This window comes from Stylophora pistillata, unplaced genomic scaffold (assembly GCF_964205215.1).
Source record: "Stylophora pistillata unplaced genomic scaffold, jaStyPist1.2 SCAFFOLD_115, whole genome shotgun sequence".
In the NCBI taxonomy this organism is placed as follows: Eukaryota; Metazoa; Cnidaria; class Anthozoa; order Scleractinia; family Pocilloporidae; genus Stylophora; species Stylophora pistillata.
In genome coordinates this window covers 220,714-234,908 of record NW_028290822.1, presented here as the reverse complement: position 1 = coordinate 234,908, position 14,195 = coordinate 220,714, and the positions used below count along the sequence as shown (strand labels likewise).

The following is a 14,195-nucleotide window of genomic DNA, read 5'->3' as shown; positions in this document are numbered from 1 at the left end:
GGTATTTGCTGGCCAAACCAGGTCACCTCACACAGTGCATTTTTCTATGCTCTAGAATTTACCAGTTCTGCCTTTATTGCACTGATTAATTAGATCTTGTGGAGTATAAACAAACAATTAATCTTTGAAACCTGACAAGTTCAAGTATTGTCTGTAAGATATTTTCAACCTGTTCAAGTAGGTGCTCAAATTCATGCTCCAGGGTTAAAAGTGATGATGTCACAAGGTGTAGAAAGGGTGTGGGTCCCCATGGGCGCATATGGGTGCACTGGATGTCAATAGGTTAATTAACATGTTGCTAGCTCTCAAGAAGATCAAGATAAGAGGTTTAGCTTATTCACCTCAGCAAGAGAGTTGAAATTTCAAAGTGAGTAGTATGCAGTGGGGCTGAACATTCCTAGCAGACTTATATACATACATACATACTTTATTTTTCATGTAGGTCAGTACAAGAAGGCAGCTAAAAAGCTGATGTGGACTTACAAATTTAAATATATCTACAACAATTTAAATATTAATGTTATCAAACTTAAGAATTATTTACAATGAGTAAGAAAAAAAAAAAATGAAGAACTGCTTTCATTTTAAGCAGGAACCATTAACCATGATCTCTATTCTGAGTACAATGTGATACAGTTTGATTCATTGATGTGAGGGCAGCTGGCAAGAAGTATGCGTCAGTGATTAATTTGATTATTTTCCCTCACATAGGTGTATTCTTGGGCATCATCAAAGTATGGACAGGTAAGAAATACAACTTTATCAATGCAAATATTATCAGCATCCTTGCAAGATGTTCGTTTTGATTTTAACCCTTTAACTTAACCCCAAAGTCTGACTGTCAATTCTCCCCTCTAACTGCTACACATTTCCTTGTAAATTAGTTACAAGAATTTTACGTTAGATCAAGATAGCAATCTCTACATAAGTTTAAGTATCTCACTACCTGTTTACTGAGTAATAATTTATATGGATATTATAGGGACTTGAAGGATAAAAAGGCAGAGCCCTACCTGAATGCCATTTCTAAGGTAGTCGTTTTCAACTTTGATCACAACATTTTTGAATCAGATAATGCATTTAGAAATAATTTCCTGATTCACATGATAATTTTTTTTAACAATGTTGTGTTACGTATGATGTACGATCCTCGCAGTAGATAGCGGTATTTATGCAATAGCGAAAATCAGACCTGAAAAAAATCAGGCCTGTACGGGACTAGAACCACTGACCTCTGCGATACTAGTGCAGCGCTCTACCAATTCAGCTAACAAGCCAACTGGGAGCAAGCCAATAAGTTGGCTGGTAATAAACCTGTGAAAGTGATAAATGAGATAGAATAAATATATGAAGTTCATATATTTTGAACTGTGGTGTTAGATATGTATGATGCACGATCCTGGCAGTAGATAGCGTTATTTATGCAATAGCGCAAATTTTTTTCAGGTCTGATTTAAATAGCGCTATCTACTGCGAGGATCGTGCATCAGACGTATCTAATACCGCAGTTCAAAATATATGAACTTCATATATTTATTCTATCTCATTTATCACTTTCACGGGTTTATTACGAACCAACTTATCGGCCTGCTCCCAGTTGGCTTGTTAGCTCAATTGGTAGAGCGCTGCACTAGTATCGCAGAGATCAGTGGTTCGAGTCCCGTACAGGCCTGATTTTTTTCAGGTCTGATTTTCGCTATTGCATAAATAGCGCTATCTACTGCAAGGATCGTGCATCATACGTATCTAATACTGCAGTTCAAAATATATGAACTTCATATATTTATTCTATCTCAATGTTGTGTTATTTTGAGGAAAGTTTGGCCAAGGAGACACAAAGCAACAGACAAGGCCTGTCTACATTACCGAGCTATCGGACAACAAATGTATAGCAGTTATGTGTGGACATTATCACTCCATGGCTCTGTGAGCAGATCACCGGGTGTGGTCGTGGGGATGGGGAGTCCATGGACAGTTAGGAGTGGGTAGCATTAAAGATGCACTCCTCCCAACACATGTGCAAGCACTTGATCAGTATCAAGTGACCAAACTAGCTGCTGGGTATTCACACAGTGCAGTACTTACAGCTTAGGTTGGCTTTGGTTTGTTACAAAGTCAATTCAATCTGCACCTGAATACCATAAATCCTATAATAAGCCTTCCCGGGGGAGGGGGGAGCTTATTTATTCCACGGACTTTGGGGGGGGGGGGTGGCTTAGATGGAGGCTTATTAATTTAAAGTGGAAAAACTTAATTAAAGAGGAAAAACTTCATAAGTATCACTTCTTTTTGAAAAAAATGAAACACAGAGTGCTAGTAATATTCTTCAGCACAGAAACTGATGGCCATGGTTTACCATGTTTCCCACCTAGTGGGTTTTGTGCCCTGACCAAATATTATATTTTGACCTAAGTTTTACTAAGCTGGGTTATGAGACAAAAGACTGTTGCTATGAAAGAACTTGTTAAGGCCCACATCAAGGAAGAGCCATACACTTGAATAAGCCATTTTTGTTACATTAAAAATTCAAACTTGGTTCAGAGGCTAGGGGGGAAAAGAAACAAAAGATATCACATAGAGGTTGGACAATGAATGATTAATTGCTTTTGGTTGATTCGTCCTAGCCTGAGAGTCATGTTAGAATTTTAATATATGAACAGTGGCCTCACCTATTTATTACTGGAAATGGAAGAGGCAATGTTTTCCAACCCTGTTTAAATCATTTCTTTTTTCAAGGACAAATCCTCACATTTGGAGGAGGTATGAAAATACAGTCAAGCAGTTCACAGAAATTTCCTTTAATTTGTAATGTTGTTTCAAATTGGTTTGTATTGTGGTCATTTTGGAAACGTACAGGCTGCAAGGCATTTTTTAGAAATTTGAACTTTGGAGATTAACAGGGGAAGGGCAATCGGGCAAAACCCTGTGTTGAATTTTAAGCAGTGTTATAATTCGATACTCTCCCAGTGATAAGCTAGTATTATTGGATCTCAGATTTAATTTATGGTTTAGGCTGAATATAAAATACAAATCCATGTAGTTGGACACTTTTTGTCTCTACATACATTGTGCTCTCCAGAACTACCTGGCTCATGTTAATCCCTTAATGATGTTTAGGTTAGTTGTCTCCGATTTTGTAAAGACATTTAGGTATGTATCTTGTGGTGTTTGTTTTACTTAGGACTGTATGGTCAGTTAGGACTGGGAAACAATAGTAAGCAGACACTTCCAGTGCTTGTACGGACTTTAAAGAATGAGAAACTTTACTTAATTTGTTGTGGATCATTTGAAAGTGTAAGTAATTTAGCCAAATTTTCTTACTTTATATTTTAGTCTTTGCACCACTGTTGATACTTTCTTAAGGTGAGGAAAACATTTCTATTTTGCCCCATGCTCATGGTGACCATTCTTCTTGTGGCGACTGGTGTGGCTACTTAAAAAGTCCTGCGTCCTACAAACACAGAGGCCTTCCCCATGGCAAGGATCTGATGGACAAAAGGTTGAGGCAGTCACTGGAAAAGATCATAGTAGTAAGTACAGTGTACATGTATGCTGGCACAGCTCGCTCCTCACAAATTCCCAATGCCAACCATTTTACCTGTAGAGGAACACAACTCTTAGAAAATAGTGTTAGTGCTTATGATTGTATTCTAAATTAAATTAATAACTGCAAGGGATAACGCTATAAGTGTCAGAGGACTATCAACCTCTTTTTCCGTTTCACAAGCTTTAAGAGATACCAAATTGTAGTGAATAAAAACCATTTGCTTCTTCAATTTAGGTTTATGCTTCAAATGCCAAGAAGCTAGCTCCCCTTGGGTCGAGCCAGGCAATTCTTTAAAGTTTGCAAAGAAAATGGACAAGAAAATACTAATTTTGAAACAGAAACAGAAAACAAGAGAGTACAAGAAGAAAAGAATTGAGAAGAAAGCGAAGCAGTTGAAAAAGACAAAACAGCTTGAGAACAGAGAAGGACAACAGTATAGTTCTGGAATGGGCTTTGATGGACATGATGCTGCTCAGGAAATTTCAGCACCACCTGCAGCCTCAAAGATTGAGAAAGTATCGTTAACCAAAGACTATCATCAAATCATATTTGATTTGGAAACATCTGGAAGGGGTAATTAGCTTTGCAGGGTGAAGTTTGGCAAAAAAGTAACAAAGTGAATACAAGGCTGTGCTCTAAGGAAAATTGAATGGAGCCCAGTGCTCTGAAACTGTGAAATCTAGGGTGCCCAGCATATGCTTTGTATAAAAAAAAAACTAAAATTTCCGAGTCACCCAAGTGGAAAAGTAAGGCGCCAGGGGCCACTGGGCGCTGTTAGAGCACAGCCTTGGAATATAACCATGTTTGTCCCAGCAGGGTGTTTTGGAATTGCACATTAGAGAATAATTATATTTAATCATGGAATTGTTTTGCTATTTTTCTAGATTGCTGAATACTCGTCCTGCTAATTTGCATCCCATAGATTCCTTTGTTTTATCATGCCTTGTTCGTAAAGAAAATAGGTCAGATGCAAATTAGCAGGACAGGTGTTCAGAAATCACTGCTATTTTTATTTTAGATATACCCTGCATAGATGCACTAAGCCTTTTTATTACATTTTCCTTTGTAATATCTTTGTAAAGTATTAATTGGATTACAATATCTTAAAACAGGTAATGATGCTGAAATCCTACAAATTGCAGCAACAGATGGTAATGATGAGTTCTCTATTTATATCAAGCCTCGTAATGTACTATCACCAGAAGCATCTGCTGTGAACAAACTCACCTTCCAAAGAGCAATACTGTTTTATGATGGGAAGCCAATAACTGATGCTGTTGCAATTGATGTGGCACTGAAGACCTTCATTGAGTGGCTCAAATCAAGAATGCCTTGCATTTTAGTAGCACACAATTGCAAATCCTTTGATGCCAGGTTCTTGGTGCAAGCAGCAGAGAAAAATGGAGTCATGGATGACTTAGTTAAAACAGTTTCTGGCTTTACAGACCCTCTTTCAGCATTCAGGGAATTGCTTCCTGAAAGGAAATCCCAAAGCCAAGAAAACCTGGTACAAGGTCTTCTGGGTAAATCCTATGAAGCTCACAATGCTCTTGCAGATGTGCAAACACTTTACCAGCTGGTGAACAAGTTTCTAAATGTCAAACTGCTACAAAAGCACAGCTTCAAAGTTTCATGGGTGGCATCCTATCAGAAGCTCCTAAAAGAAAAGAAACTTCTGGTTAATACCCTGCAGCCATTAGTTAGAAAGAAGTACATTTCAGCCTCAATGGCCATTAAGTGTGCAAGCTCAGGTTTGGGTCTCCCTCACCTGAGAGTGGTATACCAAAGAGGCAAGGAAGAAGGGGTGAAGCAAGTTCTGATGGAGAGGTTTGACAACAAACCCAGAGTCTCCTCAAACAAGCGGGTGCTGGTGCAAATATGTCAGTACTTTACAGATAATGCAAATTAAGATTGTGATTTGTGCAATTAATGTTTTGAAATAATTTTTGCACGGAAAATGTAGTAGTCAGAATGAGGACCAGTGAGACATTGGAGTGTGGTTCTGAAGTATAAAAAGCAAATTTTAAAGTGCAGTTCGTATTTTTCAGAGTATACTACATTGTACTGTATATATCACTCCTGTTAGAGTGATGGGTGAAGAATTCACATTTTGCTGTGTATGGAAACCAAACAAGACAACATACAAAGAATACAAAGAATTTGGGTTGTCTGTCTAGCATGGGGTCCTTGACTCCTTTAAGGACTATCCCTATGGCATTTTTTTTTCTCCTTTTTCTCTCTCTTTTGTTTACTATGTTGCCATTAAATTGATAAATATAAATATAAATACGAATCAACAGTCTTTTCTTCAAGTTTTTTGTCAAACCTTTATTGCCCAAGCAAAACAAATCGAACCCTAGCTCACTGGAATTAACAAAACGCCAGCGCTACGAAATTGTTTCAACTATATGCTTATAACTTCAAAATCTCATCAAATCTTGACTTACCTCATTTTTTGTTATTTTTTCACCCTTTCCAAGTATGAATTTCTGTGTTGGTGACATCAAACACATAAAAACAACCGAAAAGAAGCTTATTATCGAGTGCATACTTCGAGCACGATGGACACCATTTTGTCTCGTCCCAGTCCCCTCCGTGCAAATTCTTCATCCTGACTACTATCTGAAAACTATGTCCACCTTTTACGGCAGTTTGTGAGGAAACAAGCACGGTGACACCCGATTTTTTTTTTCAGGTTTTTGCTATGAACAATCTAATAAAGAACATATTTGAAGAATAAAAAAAGTTTGACGGTAGAACATTTTTTTTTTGGAAAATAGTTCCGTATTTTGTGTATTTTGGCCAAGGCGAGGACTTCAAGCTAACCACGGAACTGTCCGAAAAAGGGCAAAATCCCCACAACCGAGCAATCAAAAACAGCTAAAATGAAGCAATACCGCTTATTTTGATAAAGGAACCTTCAATTTCAAAATAAAATTTTGTTTCTTTCAAGTAACCAAGGCTAAATTCTGTTGGAAGGTGATTCGAATTTTTAACGCACAACCAATAAAAATAGCCCATTTTATTAGCCTGCCGACGTATAAACAAGCACGGTGACCCCATTTTTTTTTTACATTTTTTTAATGTTTATATCATGAATGTTAATCATACCAAGTTTCAAAAAACGTTTGATAGTAGAACAATTTCAAGGGAATTACCTTAAGGCGATTCCCTTGTTTTGCACTGCGCAACCTTTTTTGCGCATAACATTGCGACATCCAAGATGGCGGCCGTTCTTCATGCTAGCGTGAGAAAAACAAACAAGGGCCGCTTTTGCAGAGCGAAAGCTTTTATTTGCAATAAGAATGCCGCAAATCGGCTGAAAGCTTCTGGTAATGCTCTGGTAAGACAAGAAAATGAAAAGAATGTGCGTGATCCGGAAGTCTGCAATGGATTTCCACTTCGCGGCCGTCGAGTTGTGGAATTCAATGTCCCCCTGTGAGGCAGCTCTACAGCTCTTCGACTGCATAAAAGAACCGGTGTCTGGGTTAGGATCACCACTGTACATATCCTCTTCAAACTCTGAGTGTGGAGAGACAAATACCTGTCGTACAAACAAGACCCACCGTAGCACCGGAACAACGCGAGGGAGACCAATCTTTGATGTAAACACGAAGCTCGCTGCAGGTTTATTTACATTAAACGTGGCTAAAAATCTTGTTTTCCACCATTACAGCATCCATTTAACATCTAGCCAATTTGTTAATAAGTTGAATCGAAATATTTACAGGGATGCTACACGCAGGCATAGATCCTACCCACGTAAACGAGTAGTTATCATCCATCAATATACCATCACTTGGAGAGTCCACGCTGAAGGCTCGCGAGAGGGAAGTGGGGCTCCAAGTTGAAAAGTTGGCCAAGGAATCATGTCTGAAAAGTTTGGAAAGCGAAAGAAACATGTGGAAAGATGATAGTGAAAAGGAAAATGTGGAGATAGGAGCGTCATATGACATGGGATGGCAAAAAAGGGGAAAAGCCCACAACAGCCTGAGAGGTACACTGCAAATTCAACGTCTGAAAGAATTAAAAAGGGTGCATTTGGTTATGCATTTTCTTAGAAAGCTGCTGTTTTTTTCTCTGGATTGTTCTTTAGCTTACTGACAGTTTTGGTGTCAGCCAATGGTCAAAGTTAATGAACTAAATAATTAATAAATAAATAAAATATATCCTTACTTTCACCACTAGGTGTTGGCTCCATGGTTGGCCTAAAAACTGGCAAGGTGATTTGCTATGGTTCAAGGTCAAGGAAGTAATGTATAGAAATATATTTTGTCTACTAGCACCTTGTTGTAAACAACAAGAGCGATGTTTTTTTTTTTTCAATTTGACCAAAAAGTACAGAATCATTCAACATATGACAGCACCCATATTTGTCTCCTCTTGAAAGTGTTACCCAGGACCTTTACTCATAATGTCTTTTGTAAAGGTGTGCAACAAGTGAAACTGCCAACAGACAGTCGAAAAACTCTCGCATGCACAACTGCAGGCTCAACTGGGAAGGCTCGTCAAAAGCTATGGAAGCTGATGTTTGTGTTGATCTAGTCAAAAGGTAATTACTAACCAGGTAAGTAATAATAAAAATAAAAAATAAAATAACAATTATAATAATAGTTGTTAACATGTCAAATTCACAGCTCTATTGCTGCAAAGAGAGACTTGTGGAATCTACCTCAACTGGTAGAGCGCTGCACTAGTATCGCAGAGGTCAGTGGATCGAGTCCCGTACAGGCCTGATTTTTTTTTTCAGGTCTGATTTTCGCTATTGCATAAATAGCGCTATCTACTGCGAGGATCGCACATCATACGTATCTAATACCGCAGTGCAAAATATATGAACTTCTTATATTCATTGCATCTTATATGCTTATAACTTCAAAATCTCATTAAATCTTGAATTACCCCATTCTATGTTATTTTTTCTCCCTTTCCAAGTATGAATTTCCGTTTTGGTGATATCAAACACATAAAAACAACCGAAAATAAGCGTAATATCGAGTGCATACTTCGACATCTGATGCCCGATATATTCTGTACGATTTCGTTCTTTGAGCGTGTGACGCCGTCACAGCCGTCACAGCCGTCACAGCCGTCACAGCCGTCACAGCCGTCACAGCCGTCACAGCCGTCACAGCCGTCACAGCCGTCACAACAGAGGGTAGACTGGGCTTGACTCACTCGTCAGACTGTTAAGGATACTCAAACGATTGACTGAACTTGACTCATTCATCAGACTGACTTTTAAGGATACTCAAAGGATTCATTTAGCCTAAGTCGAATTTGTTTACGAAGTACTTTGATTTCTTTGTTGCGAATTTTTTTAGTTACGGATGTGGTTACGTTGTGCGCGTATAAAAGCCTCGTTTAGCGTCGCTTTAGCTATTGTATGATTGTATTTCACCTGGATTAGGCTGGGTTGCACGAAAAATATATCTGGCATGGTATAAATCCACGGATGGGATGGCATTTGTCCGGAGAAGAAAGGAGTGCTGTTGAAGTTTCGGATGTGTGTTTTGTGGACAAGTCTCTTTTAAAATGGCAAATTTCCTTTGCGTAAGTTCTTGTTGAATGTTTCCGGAAATTTTGTTATAATTCCTTTTTGCACATAGAGCCGTTTAATACTGTTGAATTGCCAGTCAATAGTCGTTTAAATTTTCGCGAGCATTAGCGTGACCCCGCGTGAAACTGAATTAAATCTCGAAATGTACACCTCTGTTCGTTACCATCTAAATGTACAGCCGGTTAACCATTTGTTCGTTACCTTGTTTTTGTGAACGTAAGTCTTTCTCTATAATCTGTTATTTATTATTGTTTTTGTTGATAATTATTGGACACAACTCCTTTTAGTTGACTTTGTTTTTTAATTTGGAAGTTGTCATTCTTAGGTCTCGTTTAGTGGCTTTGCAGTCGCCTTTAACGAAGTCCATGGACTTAATTCAGGTAAGTGGTACCATTCCAGTATGGGGCCATGAATATAAATAAAAGCAATTATTTCCAAAAGGTAACTGTTATTTTTCGTCCTGTCGAGTTTGGAGTTTACAGCTACTCTATAATTTGAGCAGGTCGAGGGGACGCGAAGGTAGGTGGCGCATTACGGCTATTGGAATATAGTTTAAATTTTATTTGTATATAAGGCCCAAATCGGCCATTTCTTTCCATAATTAAGGTCGAGTGATAAAGCTATCTTTGAAATGTAAACTTTATTTGGCCTCTTTTATTTGTGATTTAAATTCTCTTCTAAATATCTCATTAATTTCTCGCAGTTGCGTCGGCCACCCTGCAGATGGCCACCAAAACTAAAAGGCGCTCATAGTTTTCGTGAAGATAATGAATGTAAAGTACTTGAATTAATTAGCATTAGAAAAAGCCCCGCTTGACTACATTTAGGGAAAAACTAGGTGATCAAAAGCTTCTTTTTCTAACGTGGGCTTTTAAAGATAATTTGAAACCACAATGAGTAGTAATAACGCGTTGTTTATTTGCAATCTTGCACACTCTTGTGGTCGAGAACTGCTCCCGGTGGACGAAGCCCCTATGACTGCACTTGTTAAAGAGGAAAACTAGTTCTGCAAATACACGTTTACACATTTGTATTTTGAAATATCACTTGTGGTGTTTATCCCTGCACTTACCACGTAAAATTCGTGCTATGATTTGTTTAATACACTACAATCCTCGGGGGGCCATTAGTTGAATTCCTGGGCGAATTTGGTGTACTGTTGTACCCTCCTTCAGGCGTTACTTGGCAAAACCATTGCACTTCGGCTTTGTTAAGTATAGTTGTTTGGCCATTGCACTGACCGTGGCCGAGGATGCCCTATAAAAAAAAGCAAAAAAAAGGAAACCGACTAATACTGAAAAGAATATGAATCTAGCAGCCATTTCGGGTCTATAGTTTCGTTTTAGATCCAAAATTCAAGAAGGAAGCTTTTTGTATCTTTATTTTGTAAATCCTTTGTAAAAATTAAGATGTGTTTCTTCTCCTCAGGATTAAGTGAGAAAAGAGTGACAAATGCTTTCTGGAATGGAGAGCTGGAAGCTGAACTAAGAGAAAGAAAGGCACTTGACATGTTGTGGATGATGTTTGTTGATGCTGACAGAGAGGCAATCATGGCTCACATTGACAAGCTTAGAGCCCAGGCAAATTATTCACATCCTCGTGGAGACTGCACTGAAGACTGTAATGCTAGAGGTGATGAATGGCAATGTAAACTGTTCCCTCTTTTTGCAGTTGTTTTTTTCCCAAACCTTCATTTTGCATGAAATGTAGTTTCCTATTAATGCTGAAACCAGAGGAGCCAATAGCAGATTGGATTGGAGGATTTTCTAAGTCATTTATAAATACAATCTGTGATTAGGAATGACTCTTTCATTATTATTTTGAAAGGATGTGGTAAGCTTTGGGTTGCAGACGGGTAGTGGAAGTTGATGTTCGCACATTGTATGATGAAGAGAAAGGTGCAAGCCCTAATGTTTATTTTCTGATTCATATCATTAAGAGTTGAAATCCTTGTTTTCACTCATCCACCTTCAATATTTTTGAGAAAGGTCAACAAAAAGTGTTTTACATTACTCTCTGGGCATTTGATTATCATATTTTTTTCTCTTCTTTAAGCTTTTTCACTTTTCTTTTAAAAGAAAATACATCACATTCATAGTTTAAAATTTGTTGTAAATTACTATGTTCACTTTCTTATTGAACTGCATTTGTTTTGCTGCTATTTAAAAATAACAATAAATTTCATAGATGCATAAAATTTTGAAGGACCAGTGTGAAAAAAATCTGATGGGGTCAAGGTTTGGATGAATCAGTTTGGACTCTAATGGATTCTGATATTATGAATGTGCTTCCACTGAATGTGATTTCAGTTATGTTTGCTATGGAGCCCTTATATTTGAGAATGGCACACTTTTTAAAACATTTGACAATTTAATAATAATCATTTGGTCATTACTGTTGAATCTCCTTTTTTTTAACATTTTTTCATTAGAATGTTATCAATGGACTTCCCCTGGTAAATTATCCTGATGTCTGCACTGCTGCCCATGTCCATGGAATGGCATTTTGCCAGTAACATTTAGATTTTCTTTCCTCCAGGCATCCAAGTATTCCTTCTGATATTAGAGGCTTTTTAAAACATTGTGGTGTTTTAAAGGATGCAAGTGCTGTTGAAGGTAAGTGGTGATTTACATTCGGATGTTTACGATTCATTTCTTCATGTCATCAACTTCGCATGAAGGATGAATAGATGTTCCTTAATTTTCTTGTGCAACCATTTTCATCTTTTCCTGCTATACCAAATGAAAAATCAAAAATATGTTTCGATAAAAGATCCGACATGTTACCCTTTTGATATGTGGGTTGCCAGATGGTGCAAATAATTGCACTTGCTAACTGATAGAAGAGGTTGAGTATCAGATGACTCAAGTTGAAAGTTTCCCAAAGTATTTGTGTGAGCAATCTTCTTAGCTAGAGGATCATGTTGATATTGGTCAGTACATGTTATTTCACTCTCATGTCTGGTAATTGCTGTATGCAATTTCAATTCTGGGCAGTGCTTTTTAGCACTACTTCCTTCCAGTTAAAATGCGAGCACTCACTTATTCATATACTTATTCGTATTTTTTACTTCTCAGTTGCCGACAATATCACCCTAACCACTGATGAAACTAAAAAGGTAGAATCTGTGGTAGACTCCATTTTGGATACTACAAGTACACCTGTAGGTCAATCAGCAGTGTTATCCCAAGGTAAACCTATCCCCTAGGCCCTCCATAAGTTTGCCTATTCATTTCCAATTGTGCATATTTAACTTTTTGTACAGCTGAAATGTTTCTGAAATTGTAAAGGCATCACCCATGACAAGTTTGAAAGCAATGCAGCTTTAATTGAAAAAATTTTGTTTTTAGTGTGTCGTTTTTAAGTGCATGACTCCTGTTATCTTTGACTTCTCCCTGAGCCTGTTGATGTCAAACATATTCCACATTGTAGGTTAAGGGCTGCATAATGGTTCTGAAATCATATAAATAGGTTTGCCTTTTTATGATATGCTACCATACCATGTTTCATTAGCTTTTAGTTACATTTGAAGTGCCAAAAGAAAAAAAACTCATTTTTTCTTGCTCACACAACAGGAAATGAAGAGATTTTATCTCAACCTACCTCGGCTGCATTACTAGCTGACTGTGCAGAGGAAACACCAACATCTTGTAATAAAGAAACTGGTGAAAAAAAACGCCTGCAGAAATGGTCCCGTGGACATTTTTTTATTGTTCAAGGCAGTGGATTTATTGACAAATGGAATCCCCTTTTCCGGTATGCGAACCTTGGTTAATCTTCTTTCACTATATATATAGCTGTTTTGAAATGTTGCCCTTTCCGCTTACATATATATGTATGATTTGAGTCATGTTTCCCCGGACAATTTTCTTTTTAATGATAATATCTGCAGATCGATTGTCAAGTTAAAGATAAATAGACGCAAACAGTATCACATTAAAAATGTTGCTACTGCTTTGACTTAATTTGCAGAGTTGATTTGATTCATCTTTGAGCCAGTCAAGCAGAGTTTGCATTTTATGTACTTTAACTCAGGTGTACATTTCTCTTACCTGTACTTATACAGTTAAACATGTAAAATTGGACCTCAGTGTAGGTTTAGCCATGCCTATGATTATTGAAATGAGTCATGAGAATTTTGTTATCTAATATGCTAGACTCTCCATTAAGTTAAACCAGAGGTATCAATTTTATTTAATGTTTTCTTATGAAGGGTTATATATTTATTTCATGCCAACAGGGTGGAGAGTCCATCACAAGCATTTTTGATAATAATTAATTGGCTCTTAATCGTTTTGAAGGCCTTATGACCATCTTCTTGGGGTGATATATACTTGGCATACGACAACATGTGTCATGTTGATGGCATGAAAGCTGCGTCCAAACCATTGCCACTTAACCACCACCATTTGACAAAATGTGGTCTGGAATAAACACTCATAGATAGTTTGCACCTCAAGAACCATAGAGATCCACAGTGCAAGACAAAGTACAATCCAGCCCAACTAAAGGAGGAGTTACCAAATGTTAACACTATGGCAGCAGAGCAGACCTTTGTTTGGCTTTCCCGTTTCTGTAATCATATGTGATTCAACATGTATATTCACTTCTATATTATGCAAACCTCATTACACTTTGCCTTTTCCTTAAAACATGTCTTTTGACAACCAGTTTAATAAGAAAGCTCTGTAAAGATGAGGCAAATTGACAGCTAATGAAGGAACCAAATTACTATATTGCTAATAGCCCAGTTTCCCTTCATTCTCAAACATGACAAACAGTGATTATCAATAGATAGTTAGGAGAAAAGGTTGTGTGGATGAATAAAGTAATCATGCAAGAGAAAAGAATGCCTTAATCTACTTGTTCTGTGGTAATTTAGAGATAATTTTGGTGAATTGGTATGTGATCGGTATTCATGGGTTTAAAGTGCAATCTTGAGATAAATCCATCTCTCTTATCCCCTTCCACTGCACTCACCATGGATTTTCTTTTGGGACTCTTGTCAACTTTAGACACTTCACGTGGAAGAACCTGTTTCCTGGACACTGTTGGGAAGGAGCAGTGCACCAAATAATCGAATAGTTT

General features: G+C 37.6%; 1 protein-coding gene, 1 long non-coding RNA gene and 1 pseudogene across 2 annotated transcripts; 2 read left to right on the top strand and 1 right to left on the bottom strand.

Moving 5' to 3' along the window:
• The first annotated feature begins 3,855 nt into the window (after positions 1 to 3,855).
• On the top strand, positions 3,856 to 5,859 carry LOC148715881 (maternal protein exuperantia-like). The gene is made up of 2 exons (XM_088746356.1): positions 3,856 to 4,120; positions 4,660 to 5,859. Exons 1-2 carry the CDS (start codon positions 3,856 to 3,858, stop codon positions 5,454 to 5,456), a joined length of 1,062 nt encoding a protein of 353 aa, XP_088602482.1. The 3' UTR covers positions 5,457 to 5,859.
• On the bottom strand, positions 3,856 to 6,929 carry LOC148715880 (uncharacterized). Its single transcript, XR_015995798.1, has 2 exons — positions 5,995 to 6,929; positions 3,856 to 5,204 (listed from the first exon to the last, which is right to left on the bottom strand). It is a non-coding gene; the product is annotated as an uncharacterized LOC148715880 (long non-coding RNA).
• Positions 6,930 to 7,441: 512 nt separating this feature from the next.
• LOC111340603 (uncharacterized) lies at positions 7,442 to 13,759 on the top strand (annotated as a pseudogene).
• Positions 13,760 to 14,195: the final 436 nt, after the last annotated feature.